This window comes from Mustela erminea, chromosome 13 (assembly GCF_009829155.1).
Source record: "Mustela erminea isolate mMusErm1 chromosome 13, mMusErm1.Pri, whole genome shotgun sequence".
Classification (NCBI taxonomy): Eukaryota; Metazoa; Chordata; class Mammalia; order Carnivora; family Mustelidae; genus Mustela; species Mustela erminea.
Window position 1 is genome coordinate 78,170,794 of NC_045626.1, and position 16,909 is coordinate 78,187,702.

Consider the following 16,909-nt stretch of genomic DNA (forward strand, 5'->3'; position numbering starts at 1 on the left):
GCGTATCACCAGCCCGGGAAAAGAGCCAAATCCCAAACTCAAAGTAATCTGAATGTGCATCACTTTTGCACCATCGTAAAACTGAAAAGTTCTAAGTCGAACCATGGAAAGTCAGGGGCTGTCTGATTTGGGGCTTTCCCCAGTAAAAACCTCAGGGACACTGCATGTACTTGAGCCCTGCAAGGCTGGGTGGCACCGCACACAGAGGCAGGGTTCCGACATCAGAATGGACAGGTCTGAACCAGTGACCAGTGTGTGCCTCAGTCCCCTCCTCTGGCAAATGGGATTAAGGAGAGTACCCGCCTCCTAGGGTTGTGTAAGAATCAAATGAGGGAAAACGTATAAGGGCTTGCAGTAGTGATGGGCCCATAGAGAGAACTAAATAAATACCTATTATTATTATTATTATTATTATTATTATTATTATGGTTGTTCTTTATGAGAAATGGTTTCCTCATGGTTTCCTCAATGGTTGGAAACTGTGCACTGTTGGAAGAGAGAGAGAGAGAAAGGCGGCAAGAAAATAAGATGTTCCGTATCTACCCATTAATGATAGCAGGCAAGAGAAAGGTGAATCAATTTTTATGACACATTAATATAAATATTTTATCATATTAAAACTAGCTTGGACTTTCTCTCAACTCTAAGGCATTTCTTCCTCTCTTCTAAATCCACTCGGCCATGTTTCACTTGGAAGGAAGAAAGAAAGGAAGGAAAGGGGGGGGGACGGGGGGAGGGGACGGACGGAAGAACTTTGCAGAAATCTGCTCCCCCCATAGTGACTGCTGTGCCCGCGTGTCACCTGTGTTGTGTCTTATGGGGTCCTGAGCATCTGCAGCTACCGGTTTCCTCCGGCTGCCTCCGAACAACCCTGTGAGGCCTGCATTCTCAGCTCCATTTCCCAGATGACTGAGGCTTAGACGGTCTGAGTGACTAGCCTACAGTTACCCTTCCCCCACCCAACCCCTCCCCCAACCCCGGCTCCTCGGATCCCCTGCCCAGGAGCACCGGACCCTCCTCCCACCACCTCTAGAAATTCTTTACTTATTCATTCAACAAACAGTCCTCGGAGTCCTGCGCCACGCCTGGCCTCGCAGTTACCGAAAAGAATGGAGGCAGTGCGTCCTCCTGTCACAGGAGGCATTTCAAAGGGCTTCCTCCCGGAGTGACCTTCTGGGACATGAGGAATCCCAGAGTCACAGGGTCGTGCACTCCTGTGGTCAAGTCCTGTCTCCTCCACATCCCAAGGCATGATCTGAGGCACCCAAATGACCTCTCCGGCAGCCACTTTCCCCAGATGTCAAATGATGAGAGTACCTGCTTCACGGGGCTGTGGGGAGCCTCCCACAAAGCAATTCCTGCAGAAACACTCAGCCTGATCTGGGAGGGACTGCTTCTGAGAGGCACACTGGAGAGATCTCCTCCCTGATGGGTCTGATTATCTTGAAAGGATCTACAGACGACCCCGAAGAGTTGGGGGTTGAGTGTGGGGCGAGCACACAGACAGCACAGCCAAGGGGAAAATGAGGCAATTGTTCACCTGAGCGAGAAGAAAAGCTGTCGCAGAAGGGGAAAGCAATCTGAGTGGGCTGCAGCGTCGCAGCGCACCCCATTTACAGTTAGGGTAATGCAAACACTGAATATTGATCCAACAGAAATTACAAAGGATCTGGGGGAGGGGGAGGGTGTCCCGTTTAAAGGCAGACGCAGGTGGGGGCGCGGGAAGGAAAGAGAGCTAAGTCCTCACTTTCTGTGGACAGAAGCCAAGGGATAGAGTCTGGAATGGAGTCAGCAAAAAGGTACAGCGCCAGCAGGCTATTTAGAGACCTATAGGTAAACAAAATACCCCACCCAAAGGGCAAAGGTGGTGGCTTCTGGGGAGGCAGAGGGACTGCTGTTTAGTACAACGTGCTTTGCAAAACTATTTGAATCTAAACCAGGTTTTCTCAACCTCAGCACTGCTGACATTTGGGACTAAATAATGCTTTGTGTTGGGAGCAACCCTGGCCCCAACCGACCAGGTACTACTTACCACCCCCACTACCAACACTGGTGGTGACAACCAAAAAGGTCTCCAGACACTCCCAGATGTTTGCTTGGGGCAAACTCACCCCCTCCTCTCTCCCACTGAGACACACTGATCTAAATTAAGTATGCGTATAATTTTAATTTTTAAAAATTCTTTTATAAAATGCTTACACAGTGACAAATGCATGGTTAGCACATTATATGTGGTATCAAGGATTATGATATCCCTGACCTTGCCAGGGCTGCTTTCTAAAGCCACCCCCAGATATTTCCTGCCATGCCCCAGTGAGCTCCTAGTCCTTCATATTTGAAGACAATACCACTGCTGTTAATCATATTAATATTGATAACAATAGCAGCATACCGCGGCTGGGGCTGGCGGAGTAGGGATCCCAGAAGAGAGGAAGTGCACTCATATTTAGTCCTACCTTGTTGCCAGGCTACTGTACACGATCAGTGTTAACTGTGTCCTTACAAAAACCCAGAGAGGGAGGACAGAGGATTCTTCCTCTCATGTTACAACGAAGAAACTGGGAATCAGGAAAATCAAGTAACTCGCCTAAGGTCACACAGCTAGGAAGTAGGAAGGCCTTAGTTCCAAACTTGATTCTGTCCAATTCTGAAGCAAGCCAGCCCCACCACACTTGGGAGTCCCAACTCTTGCTATGCATCAGAATCAACTGAGAGATTTTTAAAAAAAATAATAATGATGCCATGGAACACCTGGGTGGTACAGTCGGTTAAGCATCCAACTCCTGGTTTTGGCTCAGGTCACGATCAAGAGGTCATGGGACTGATGCCCACACTGGGCTCCACGCTCAGCACGGGAGTCTGCTTCAGATTCTCTCTCCCTCCCTCTCTGTTTCTCCCCCTGTTCATGCTCTCTCTTCTCTCAAATAAATAAAATCTTTAAAAATATACAAAAAATAAAATAAAATAAATGATGCCCAAAGGGGATTAAGAGGTACCAACTTCCAGGTACAAAATAAATAAGTCATAGAAATGAAAAGTGTAGCACAGGGAATATAGTCAGTAAGATTGTAATAACATTATTTGGTGACAGATGGTACCTACACTTACCGTGATGAACAGCGAGTAATGTATAGAATTGCTGAATCATTATATTGTACACCTGAAACTAATATAACACTGTACGTTAATTATACTTCAATAAAAGAAAAAATAAGAAGACTCCGATTCTTCCCACTGAGATGATACAACAATTAATATTTTGCCATATGGAAAATATATGTGATTTTTTGTAACATTTGATAGAAAGTGGCAGAATGACTACCTTATTTTCAAATAACATGTTTTTCTGACCATATAAGCCTCAGTACATAACTCTTATAAAATGTAGAAAAATAAAAAGAAAATAACATGGTCCCTCTCCAAAATAAGAAAGATAAAGAAAAGAAAGTTCACCCCCTAACCCCCTCTCCAGCCAAAAAGTGATACCCAGACTTTAGCCCAAACCAATGGATCAAAATCTGAGGGGAGGGATGGGGCACCTGGGTGGCTCAGTGGGTTAAGCCTCTGCCTTCAGCTCAGGTCATGATCTCAGGGTCCTGGGATCGAGCCCCGCATTGGGCTCTGTTCAGCAGGGAGCCTGCCTCCACGCCTCTCTGCCTACTTGTGATCTCTGTCTGTCAAATAAATAAAATCTTTAAAACAAAAAAATCTTGGCGGAGGGGCCACACATCTCAATTTTTTTAAAGCTCCCCCCAGGCAATGCTGATGCACAGGGCTCATGGAGAAGAACTGCTCTGCATCCAGATGCACACGTAAGTTGCACACGGACCCTCCAGGCATCTTGTTAAAATGCCGGTTCCTATTCACCAGGGATGGGGAGGACCTGGGACTGTATCTCTCTCTTTCTTTTCTTTCCTTTCTTTCTTTCTTTCTTTTTCTTTCTTTTCTTTTTTTTTTTTTTAAGATTTTACTTGAGCGAGAGAGACAGAGAGAGCAGGAGCCCCGAGGAGAGGGAGAAGCAGGCTCCCCGCCAAGCAGGGAACCCTATGCTGGGCTCGATCCCGAGACACTGGGATCACCACCTGAGCGGAAGGCAGACGCTTAACGACTGAGCCCCCCAGGTGCCCTGGGACTGCATTTCTAAGAAGCTCCCAGTAATGCTGTGCTGGTACACAGACCACCCTTTGAGTACCAAGAAATGAACGTGGGGCATGTCCTGTCTTGGTAACCCTGCCTCCCAAATTTACCTTGGGCATTTCCTAGGCTAAGAGGGAAACTGGGATTTTTTTTCTCCAGGGAAGAGCAACAGTAACAACCCCACTTACTAAACAGCTACTATGCGCCAAGGTCTGAACATGCTTTCAATATGAATATGATCTTTTAAACTTCCCAACGACCCTGTGTTGTAGCAACTCCTGTTACGCTCCTGTCACAGGTGATGTAAGAGGTGCCAAAAGTAAGTCGCTTTTTCCAGAGCATTACAGTTAGCAAAGTAGTCAGAATTCATACCTGAGCCTCTCTCAGGCTTCTTGATCCCTGCTTATCCTGCCTACCTTAATTCAAACCCATTCTCCACCTATGCTGTACAACTTGAGGTAAGTCACTCGACCTCTCTGAGCTTCAAATTTCCCAATTGAAATCTGAGCATAAAGATCATCCCTGGATACCTCACATCAGAAGAATGCATCCTGACACCAAGTAGACCACATCCCTGGCACACAGCACATTACAAATGCCTAGTCAGAGAGTGGGGGGTCCTGCTTTGTTTTTAATCTTGAGCAGGTGGGTGGAATCTTGGCCCCTGGGGAACACAACTATGGGAGGGGCTGGGAAGCAGGAAGGCACATCTGCAGAAGGAGATAAGGTCTGTGTGGTCACCAATGACTAGAAGCCTATTATGGAGACATGATTAGAGAGATGCTATCTCCCCACCTGAAGTATCAGCCAGTTTATCTCTGGCAGTAACTCAGCGTGGGCAGGAGGGCAAAGGCGACAGGGCAATCACTTACAATGCTTCCTGCTCTCCAAGGATGCTAGAGGCACCCCCCCAGCCCATGTCTGGCGGGGCTGAGGGTCTGACCAGGTATGGATGAGCAGGGCAGGCCATCAGAGAAATGAGAGGAGTTGCAGGTTCAAAGTCTTTCTCAAGGTACAAGCTGCATCCGATGTGGAAGCTGATAAAGGCAATGACGGAAAATGATGGAGGGATTCGTCTAGCACATTCTGGCTGTGGGAGCCTGGGCAGGTCCCTGTACCCGTCAGAGCCTCAGCATCTGTCTCCGTAAAAAGGAGGCAGTCTCAGCTGACCTGCCTTCCTCCTAGGGTTGTTGGAAGGTTTTCCAAAAGGCAGTATGCATTTTGCACACACTTGTTGGTATCTGGATGGTACATGAAGAGGGACATTTTTATTCTAATAGTTGTGTACTGATTTTATGTGCTTCAGGAAAATATATATATATATATATACACACACATATATATATAATTTTGTTGATCCTTATCACCTTCTTCTGCCTTATTCTACCTCAAATATTATGACCACCTGACATTGTATAAATTAATCCACTGATTGTGTATCTCCTGCCACTATGAGATCAGGGGTTTTCTCCTTCAGTGTACCAATGTACTCCCAGTGCCCAAAACAGTGCCTACTACATGTAGCAGGTGTTTGATAAAATGTTTTGTTTTTTTTTTTAACAGATAGTTGAACTTTTTTTTTTTTAAAGATTTTATTTATTTATTTGACAGAGAGAGATCACAAGTAGGAAGAGAGGCAGGCAGAGAGAGAGGAAGAAACAGGCTCCCTGCTGAGGAGTGAGCCCGATGTGGGGCTCGATCCCAGGACCCTGGAATCATGACCTGAGCCGAAGGCAATAGGCTTTAACTCACTGAGCCACTCAGGTGCCCTGATAAAATGTTTTTGACTGAGTATCTAACCATGAGTTTACTGATACTGTTGCTTCAGGTTGGGTCAATGTTTTATGTTTTCAGCTTTGGTTTTTAAGGAAGTAGATTTAAAGAATGCAAAAGCCTGAAGTCTGGGGGACCAGGCGGTAATAGATATGGAAATGCTTATCCACTGGCTAGCCCCGCTAGAGTATCTGAAGTTACTGACATTACTGGCAGCAGTGGGCCTGGGGGACAGACAGTGACTCAGGGTGAGTACCAGGGTTCCAGGTCACTCACCTGCAAAGTAAAGGAATCCCTCTTTGTCCCGTCCCCCAGGTCCTCTCTGTGAGAACCACTGAATTAACCAAGCAGAACTGTTTTATACATGTCCAAGAGTTACGGACATGGTGAGGGTATTCTGTTATTATATAAACACTCTGGGTGCCCCCCAACCCAATCAGAGCAATGTCATTCCCACAGCAGATGCTTCCCAGAGGAGTCTGTACCTTACCTGTATGATCGGAGCAGCCTCTGGACCTTATTTTCTGCACCCAAGTTTTCACTCCATGTCTATAAAACAGGGATAGCATAGCTTCCCTGAAAATGGCAAAAGAGCTGTTCCGTAAGTGACAGCAGTTAGGTCCCAGTGACAACCTATGATCTCCATGGTCCAATAGGGAAACTGAGGCATGGGGAGGTAGGGGTCATTAGGATCACATAGCTTGTAAGAGGTGAAGCCTTGCCTCAAACTCAGGAAGTCCGGCCACCAAGCTCCAAGGCTGTCCACACGAAGCTACACCGCCTTCCTTTAAAAGAGGATCTGGGCATCTACAGCTGATGCCTTCATTCCTTCATGGAACAAATGTTGTGCATGGGGTTCCAGGATGGAGGGAGAGATGACTTGCAGGCGCCAGGCTCGTCAACAACTTGGACACATTCCCTGCCCTCATGGAGAGGGAGTCACGAGCGGAAAACACTACCAAGAACAAATGGATATGGGGGCTCTCACTGACAGTTAGGGAAGCCCTCTCGGAAGAGGAGCCGTGAATGAGAAGAATGGGTCGATCTCAGGGGAAGGTTTCAGGGAGGAAATTCCAGGAAGAAGGAACAGCAAGTTTCAAGGACCATGCAGGGAACGGATTTGGCCTATTCAAGGGATAGAGAAAAGGCCAGGGTGACTGAAGCTCGGGGAGAGGAAGAGTGGTTCCAGAAAAATCAGGGATGGCAGATAGGAGCCAGATCACATAGTGTTTTCATAGGCCAGAACAAAGAGTCTGGGGTTTGTTCTAAGTGCACTGGAACCCTTTGGAGACTTAAGGAGTCAAGTCACACAATCTTATTTACTATCACTCTGACTGCTCTACAGAGTGTAGATTAAACAGGAGAAAGAGTAGAAGCTGGATTATTAGTAGTGAGACTCCTGCAGTTGTTAGAAATGATGGGGCTTATGCCCACCAAAAGATGTGTACAGGAATGCCCACAGCAGCATTATCCATACTAGCCACAAACTGCAAAGATGCCACATGCGCATCCACAGAAGAACATATGAATAAATGCAGGACGGGTCTATGGTGGAGTACTACACAGTGATGAAAAAGGAAGACCTCCCAAACATAATGTTGGAAAGCCACACAGAACCACACATTGTTTGATTTCATTTGTAGAAATCAGTAAGGGCAGAATTAACTAGTAGTGAAGGGGGCTGGGGAGCGGTCACCCCTCGGTTATAATGACTGGCAAGAAGCATGAGAGAACCAGCCGGGGTGGGCAAAATGCTGTCTATCCTGATCTACGGGGTGGTTAAATGAACGTGTTGCAATGTGAAATCCATCAAGCCATGCACTTCTGATCTGTGCTCCCTACTGTGTATGTGTTAGACCTCAATTTTAAAAGAAGACAGTTCGGGGCAGCACTTGGGTGGCACAGCCAGTTAAGTGTCTGACTCTTGGTTTTGACTCAGGTCGTGATCTTGGGGTCATGAGATTGAGCCCTGCATCACGCTCAGGGAGGCGTCTGCTTGGGACTCTCTCTTCCCCTCCCTCTGCTCCTCCCCTCTGCCGCGCTCTCTCTCATTCTCTCTCTCTAAAATGCATAAATAAGGTCCTAAAGAAAAAGGACATTTAAAAGGAAAATAAAAATATTCCTCAACTAAAACAGAGCACAATCCATAAGTCTCCTGACTCCCAGTTCTATTTTCTCCAAGCCACAACTCCACATGAAATATTTCAGTAACGCCCCCAAATTTAGCTCTAATAAATATATAAATCACACGTACACAATTAAAAAGAAGAAACTGATAGAGTGGCTCAGGCTGGCAGCAGAGAATGAACTCAACAGGTGTTCCAGAAGTGAAACTGGCCTCCTGGGGCCCCGTGACAGCTCTGTCGCATGACTTGTGAGCAGCCCTCTCCCAGAGCGGAGGCCGCCAGCCAAGTCACAATGCCAAGTGTCTCCTTGGCCCTCGTGGCCCCAAGGGACAGGATTCCCCAAGAGTTCTGGAAATGTCTGGCCAAGAAGTCTAGAATGGTGAGCTCCAGCTCCCCCACGCCTGCCAGCTGAACCAGGAAGTCTCGAGCTGCTGGCGGGAGGGCGGGGGCTGCGGTGGGGGGGACCCTGCCTGGCTTTAAGCAACATTTGATCTCTGTCGACCACAGAGCTGCCTTGGAACTGTTAGCGCTGGAGCAGCAGAGGCAGACTCCACTCCTCCCAGCTATTTTTAGACCCAGCAGCCTGCACTGTGTTCCCTCTGTGTCCCAGCCGGAGGACTGTAGGTTGGACTCCTGCTGCTTGGGGAAGCCTCCAGAAAGGGTTCCCACGAGCCGAGGGATGATGGGCAGGGAGGTACTTTGCTTTCTTGTAGTTACATATGTGTCTTCAATGTCTCTTTTAAAATTTTAGGAAACTTTAAAAAAGCAACAAGAAAAAAATATATACCTATATAGATTTTTATACACAGACGTGCGTGCACACACACACACACACACACACACACACACACACAAATGGAGTTTTTCCTCAACTGCCTTTTTTCACTTAATAACTGATCTTAACTATCCTCCAGTGTCATTTAATAGACTTCAAGCACATCTGTTTTATTAGCTCCATAGTAACATAATAATCGATAATGCCAGAATTCATTGGCTGCACACCATTCTAAGTGCGTCTCATTTTGCGCCTTTCATCCTAATCTTAGAAGTAAGTTCTATTATCATCATCCCCATTTTACACACAAGGAATCCGAAGATTTGCCCGAGGTCAGGATACAGCCCTGGCTTCCAGGCGGGTGTGCCTGACATCCAGGCCTGTCTCTTACCAGCACATCTGCCCGCCTCGGGATCCCGCCTGACAAAGGTGCTGGAGTATCTTGAGACAAGGGGCCCCTCCTTGAAAATCCAGATTGAATCTGAGTTTTGCAACTTGTTCTGCAGCTGGGCTGAAGAACATCCTTGTGCGTAGCTGGCTAACAGGGGGGGTCACTGTGACCATTTCCTTAGGAAGAATGCTTAGTTGTGAGACAGCTGGGAGGACAGGGATGCCCCTTACCAAATTAACTGCTCTCTGGAAAGACTGTGGCTTTTACTACTACCAGGAGTGAGGGAACTATCTGCCTTTAACAACTCCTCCTGCTTTTAAAAGCTCAGCCAGGAGTGGCTCTCCACCACCTTCTCTCTACTCTTCCCTAAACACGGGGATGCCCCACAGAGGGGTTCCTGGGAGAGTGTGTGTGTGTGTGTGTGTGTGCGTGCGCGCTTTATCCTCACTGCCCAAGCAGAAGCTCCTGGAAAGCACAGACCACATCTTACTCATCTTTAGGGCTCTCCGAGCCCCAGGGGCAGCCATCTGCACTGGGAAGAGGTCAAGTTCCTGAAGTAAAGGACAGAGTCTCATCTCCCAGCCTTTGCATGTGCTGCTTCCTCTGCCCAGATCACTCCCACTCCACTCTCCCCTAGATATCGCCACTGGCTCGGCGCTGGCCTTGCTACCATCACCACCTCCAGGAGGCCCTCCCTGTTCCACCAGCTGGGCCCAGGTTCCCCTCCACAGCCGCACATTTACCCCCGACATAATACTGACCGCGTTACATTATACCATATTTCTTCCAATCTCAGCCACCGCTAGGTTGTGTGCAACCCTCAGAAAGACTCTGGCACAATGCTTTTCCCGTTTTAAATTAACAGCTTTACTAAGATGGCATTCCCATACCACACAAGCTGCCCACTGAAAGTATGCGATTCGATGCACTTTCACACATTCACAGACTTGTGCAACCATCCACAGTCCATTTTAGATGGTTTTCATCACCTCTGAAGGAAACCCTGCACCCATTAGCTAGCACCCCATTGCCCCTACCCCTTCACCCCTACCCAGCCATAAGCAAACACTCATCTACTTTCTGTCTCCACAGACTTCCCTATTCTGGATTTTTTTTTTTTTTTTGGTAAGAGAGAAATCATATAATATGTGAACGTATGTGTCTGGCTTCTTAGCATAACATTTTTGAGTTGTCCTATATATCAGTACTTTATTCCTTCTTGTGGGTGAAATAATATTCCACTGTAGGGAGAGAGCACATTTTATTCACCCATTCATCAGTGGACGGACACTCGGGTTGTCTCCGTCTTTTGGCAATGGAGAATAATGCTGCTGTAAGCATTTGTGTACACGTGTCCACGCAGGCGTAGTTTTCATTTCTCTTGAGTATATGCCTAAGAGTCAGTGCTTTCTTATCACCGAGAATGTTTATTTCTACTTGTTTAAAAAGTGCTTTTAGACTTATGTAGACATCCATGTTTTATCACGTATCATACTGACACATACTTTCAAAACCTCGACACAAAATACATTGGCTAAGATACTCCAAAAAAATGTCTTCCTCACAAAGTCCAGCCCTCTAATTCATTTTTTAAAATCATGGGTGCCAGTGCCCAGGTTTTCGTCCAACCCGTCGTCCTCTGTGCCACAGAGAGCATCAGAGCTATAAGAATTCTTAGAAGATGTATCCCCACTCCAGGCAAGGCTCACTCCCTCCCACTGCTGCTGGTCGGTGGTGGTTTTGCACCGTTGATGATTAAGATCCATCTCAGAGCAGGTTAATAGGGGAAGAAATGTGCATCTTAGAATTCATGAAATAAAGTCATTTCCTGCCTGCTTGCCTGTATCCCACACTAAAGACTGTACATATCTTGAGGACAGGAACCAATCTTATCCACCGTTGTACTCATTCATGCTCGTAAGTCGACAGAAACAGATGAAGCGCCTAGCCCACGTACCAGGCAGGAACGAACGAACTTTGGTAAATAAAACTCACTCCCCTCTTACTTGGGGACCACCATCAATTTGTTCCTCTCCCTGGGCTGCTTCCTGATCTGTGAGATGAGGGTAGGGGAGTGTGGAGACTGAGAACAAGCACCTAGGAGAGCTCCTGCACAAGGTGGGCTACTTAGTATTTATGGAATGAAAGGATAAGTGAACGATTAAATTGCTATCATTGTAGCTAAAACTGACTGCGCATTTGTCTATGGGCCAAACCTTGTTCTATGTGCTTTATGTGTGATAACTCCTTTTGCTCATCCTTCATTTAATCCTTACAAGGACCCCACAAGGTAAGAACTAACATTCTCCCCAAATGACAAATGAGGCACAGAGGGGTGAATGAATGAATGAATGAATACAGGAATGAATGAATGACTGCTGACCTATGTTAAAAATCCTACACTCGGGGCACCTGGGTGGCTCAGTGAGTTAAAGCCTCAGCCTTCGGCTCAGGTCATGATCCCAGGGTCCTGGGACCGAGCCCCACATCAGGCTCTCTGCTCAGGAGGGAGCCTGCTTCCCCCTCTCTCTGCCTGCCTCTCTGCCTACTTGTGATCTCTCTCTCTGTGTCAAATAAAGTCTTTAAAAAAAAAAAATCCCAGACCTTCACTTTCTAGAAGGTAAGCCTCGTCAGTCTGCTCCCCATCTGTAAAATGGGGAAGTAAATCATTCGTGGCTCACAGGTGGGTGCAGCGGAGGACGTGCTTTGCTATGTGGTAAGCCCCTGACTCTGGTACAAATGGGCAAAATGGAGGCTGGCCCATCTGCTATGTAAAGCGCTTCGCTGCTTGGCCAGGTGACCTTGGGCAAGTCGTGTTAACTTCTCTGACCTCACTTCCTCATCTGTAAAGCACCCCGTATCCCCAAGGAGGCAGCAAGGGTGCTTGAAATTAGCCCCGCAAAGCCCCTAGCTCAGCCGGCGACTGCCTTAGAGGAAGCTTCGCACTGACAAGTGGTCCTTACCCAGCCAGGTCTGCTTTCCAGGAAAGCTAAACAGCCGGCACCAGCTCCTCTCTCTCTCTCAAGCCGAATGCAACGTGTGCCGGCAGCGCCAACCCTTCGAGCTGTCAGACAGGCTGGGCAGAACCCAGTGGGTGCACTCTGCTTCCCCCAAATGAATAAATCATTACAGGAGAGCGCTATGCATCCCACCAGCATCCATAAGGACCTGAATTATATATAACGAAGCCGCAAAAGCAATTTATCCCAGGCACGTGCAAGTCATAAAATGGGAGTTCTCGGGTGCTGGAGACAATTTTCAGATATTGAGGTTTTTATCAAAGCAATAAGGCCCACCCAAGGAGCACCCTGCCCCACGGGTGTGGGGATGCCTTAATCAGGTTTATTTATTATCAGAGGAGAGAAATCTAACTCTCTCTCTCGCTCTCTCTCTCTCGGCTCTGCTACCTCCCCCACTCACCACCCTGGTGTGGCTGCTTCCCAGCTCAGGGGTTCTGGGATCTGGGGATGAGCTGCAAAGAACAACCACCCTTCTAGTAGGAACCATCTGCTGAGAAGCTGGAGGTGGGACCAGGTGTGCTCCAAATCCCTGGAGGAAGAGAGTAGAGGGAAGAAGGGACTACGAGAAGAGAAAATGGTATTGTAACAAAAGCTCTGAACCAGAGCTCAAAAGGTCCCACCTTTGCCGCTGGTTATAGGCAGGGAAACTGAGGCACCGAAAGGTCAAGTAACTACGTGTCCAAGATCACACATGGAGAGAGGAGAGGAGCTGGCCTGACAAGCCAGTTGGGTTCGAGAGACATCCAGTGGCTACTGTGTGCTGGCAGCATGGATTCACAATAGAGCTGTCCCTGAACACAGGACTGCTGATGCCTCTCTGTCTGCATTTCCAGTGGCCGTCCTTATCCCTGGGCTTCAGCCCACGAGGCTGCCTTGCCGATGATGCTCACATGTGCCAAGCACATCCTTATCTCAGGGCTTTTGGACTTCCTATTCCTTCTACCTGGAACACTGTTTTTCCAGATCTTTCCACAGCAGACCTCTCTCCTCCTGGCCTCTGCTCAAAGGCCACCTTCTCGGACAGCACTTCCCCAACCACCTTATCCAAATCCACCAGCCCCTCTGGGCCACGATGCTCCAGCACCTTGTCGCATGTTGGATTTTCCTAAAGCAAACACTGAGGCGGAGCGCGGCGTGTAGAGGGGAAAGCAAGTGTGGACAAAAGACAGAAGATAAACTATGACATCAGTTCAACATAGCTTCCTCCACCCTGGCGGCGAGCTCTGCAACCAGGCATCGCCCACCAGCATTCTGGAGGCGGGCTGAAACAGCCAGGCTCTGGTGTCCACCCTCATATAGCCACTGGATGCAGGCTGCTCCGGGAAAGGTGTGAGCTTGGGCAAGGGGGCTCTCGGCAGCTCAAGCAAACCCTGAGCAGGAACAGGTAGGGGCTGTCTGATGACCACGCACCCCACAGCTGGACAGCAAGTCCTTCCTCAACGAGGGGATGTGGATGGCACATCTCCGTATCTACAACACCCCTTATCCTGTTTTATATATTTTTCCAGCGCTTACCAGCACCCAACACTGTATATAAAGAGAAGAAATGCAGGACACTCGTTTGTTGTTTTTCATGCAACTTTCCATGAGGTTTTCAAGGATACAGGCAATGGCTGTCTTGTTTTCCTTTCCTGGAATACTAGTTGGCACACAGCAGATACCCAGTAAATATTTGCTCAATTAATTAATAAATGAATGAATGCCCTCCACCACTCCCAATTTAATAGGAGAGATGGATAAGTGAACAATCATATTTCAGTAGTAAGCATGACTGGTATTCCAGGGCAGTGGGTGGTCTCAGTGAGTACCAGCCTGGGGTGGGCAGTGTCCAGGGGGGCTGTCTGCCTCCAAGTCCTCTGCAATTCCCACTACAGCAGGACAGGACATGCAAGACAGATTCAGCCCTTACTGCACTCGGGGCTACCCCCTCATCCTGATATGCTGCTCCTGGTTTCTTAGCCATTTTGTGTTTGTATATATTGCCTCTCCAACCACATTAGAACTTCTCTGAGCCTCTGGAGCATGTCCTGCATTTCTTCTTCTCTTTATCCCACTCAATGCAACAGAGCTGGTTTGGGCATTACTGTCAGTCCCTGAGCCATTACTGGGTCTATGGAAAGGGCCTTTAAGGATGCAGACAGCATGGGTGTGGGTGGGCAGGTTTTCTAACCTCCAGTTTGGACATAAGGTCTGCAGCGCTATTGCTCAGTGAGTACCACATCCAGCCAGATACTGTGCCAAGTGCTCTGCCTCCATCACACCTGTCAATTCTTATGACGGCCTTGCAAGGTAAAGGCCTGAATATTGTCTCCATTTTACAGATGAAGAAACTGAGGCTCAAAGAGGGGAAAGCATCTGTCCAAGGTCACCAGGTCTGTATGCGGTAGAGCCACCAGACACACCGGAGCTGATGATGCTCTTAACCATTACACTGACCTTTTGAGGTTAATAAGACAGACTGGTTTAACTCATGACAGAATCCTAAAACCTGGGTGGTGAGCTCAACATCTCCATCAGCCTGAAGTCACCAGGATTTCTGTATTCCTGCAGGGAACAGAACAAATGGCCACTCAGCTGTATTCAATATCATCTCTATAGTAATTCCAGATGTCTTTGCTCAACCATCTGTTGTGTCTCCACCAGAAGAGAGAACCAGCAAGCTGGCTCCCAAAGAGATTCATAGGACAGCATGAAGGATAAGTGACTACACTTACAAATAATGGAAACCTGGCTCTCTCAACACACTGAGAGCGGTATCATCCCTCAGGGTTAGACTCACATTAGACACACTTTGAGACTGATGTATAAACCAGATGACAATATATTTATTTGCAAAGAGAGATTTCTACTATGGAGATTGGTTCAGAAAATCTATACAACCAGAACATACTCTCCTGGTAAGAAGACCAGCCTGGGTAAATGAATAATAATATGGTTTCTTGATGTATAAAATTGGGACAAGGAGAGAGGGATGCATTCATTTCATGTTAGTGACAATAGACTGTAATGGCTGGAAACAAGCATTTTTTCTTTCCAGATAGAATCATAACTATCACAAGTGAACTGGAAAAAATATCTGCATCCATCTTGTGGTAGAGATTTTTGGTTGCTGTCAAAAGGCCACTGTCAACCTCCTTTCTCATGGTAGCTTCACAGTATAGACATTAGATAAGCATACATTCACTTTCCTTGGAACTAAGGGTAGTCATCTCTGGCCAATGACACCTAATGGCAAGTCATCTGAAGGGCTTCTGGGATAGTATCTGGCTTCTTGGTGAAAGGTATACAGGCAAGAGAACTCGGAGGTACTAACTCTTTCCCCTTCTTTTTCTTTAAACGTGGATGTGATACTTGGAGCTGCAGCAGCCATCTTGCAACCATGAGGAGATGAAAGCCAGTTTGCTAAGGAGTATGAAACAGAAAGGAAGAAGGAACATGGGAATCACTGATAACATTGTTAACCTACTACTCCAGAACTGAAACTTCCTACATCCAGAATTTTCCATTAGAAAAGTCCATTAAATGCCTTTATTGCTTAAGCCATTACTGTTTCAGTTATCTGCTGCACTATTGCAAATTACCGCAAAACGTAGTGGCTTCAAACAATCACGATTTATCACCTCTCATGATTCTGAGAGTTAACCATACTCAGCGGGGTGGTTATTCTGCCCCAGATGGGGTTGCCTGAAACTGCAATCATCTAGAGGTTTAAGTGGGAAGAAACCTCAAAGCAGCTCATTTGCATGACTGATAGCTGGCTAACAGCTCAACCTTTTTCCATAGGCTTGAGTTTCTCAATGGAAGCTGAGTTCCAAAAGCGAATCTTCCAGGTATGCAAGCATAGAAGTTTCAGATCTTTCACAGCGAGCCTTGGAAATGACACAGTCCCACTTCTACTTCATTCTCTCTTTTTTTTCTGTTTTTAGTTAAGTCATGGGGTAAGCCTGGATTCAGGGGGAAGGGAAGGAGACCCTGCCTCTTGATGGAAGGATGACAAGAAAGTCTCAGCCACTTCTAAAGCACTGCAGTTATCAATCTGCTTTTCCATGGCGGTGGTTTTTGTTTTTGTTTTTGTTTTTTGTTTTTTGTTTTTTTTTTTGAAAGCAGTTCTCTACATCAAGCCTTGTCGCTGGAATAAGAAATAGTCAGAGATCAAGACTCCTTCCTCACTGAAACAAGCTGTAGTGACTCAGTCAAGGTTGGCATTTGCAACTCTCTGTCCTCCAGGCTTCTGTGGCAGATCATGATGGATACAGCCTTTCTTTAAATATGTTAATAAGTTCAATCACATGACAGACAAGTCTTGCAGGCCTCCCCATCCAGTCTCTTTAAGGTGACTTTGCATTGCTCTGCTTTGATCTATAATGTATTGACTTCATGGTGTAACTCTCAGAAGGTAATCTTCACTCCCTATGCTTTTCAAGTGCTTGAGAAAACACTGCCGCAGTCCCCTAGACCTGGCAGCAACCTTCATCAAGACGTTGCCCTATGGTTGTTCAAAGAACCTGATGAGATGAGAGCTGGAAAAGCACATCAAAATGGTTAAGAGGGATTATTGTTAACCTAATCAAATAAGCATGTTGTGTCAGTTATGGCTTTTTTTTTGTAACAAGTAACATAAAACCCAATTTGAATTAGCTTAGCAAACAGGAACAATGCTAGCTGGGAGCCTGAGGGAGTCGTGCCA

The 16,909-nt window shown here is 47.0% G+C and overlaps 1 protein-coding gene across 5 annotated transcripts in view; it reads right to left on the reverse strand.

The window, feature by feature from the left end:
• SUDS3 (SDS3 homolog, SIN3A corepressor complex component) overlaps positions 1-16,909 on the reverse strand; it is a 205,847-nt gene that overhangs the window by 32,052 nt on the left and 156,886 nt on the right. The window contains exon 14 of one of the 5 annotated variants that reach the window (XM_032309230.1): positions 6,434-6,459. The exons of 2 other annotated variants lie outside the window; for them this stretch is intronic. In XM_032309230.1, coding sequence (XP_032165121.1) covers positions 6,449-6,459 — 11 coding nt within the window. In that variant the 3' untranslated portion in view covers positions 6,434-6,448. Of the gene's footprint in view, positions 1-6,433; positions 6,460-12,680; positions 12,752-16,680; positions 16,743-16,909 lie in introns of those variants that run through there. 2 more of the 5 variants (XM_032309227.1, XM_032309229.1) reach the window with 2 other exon arrangements.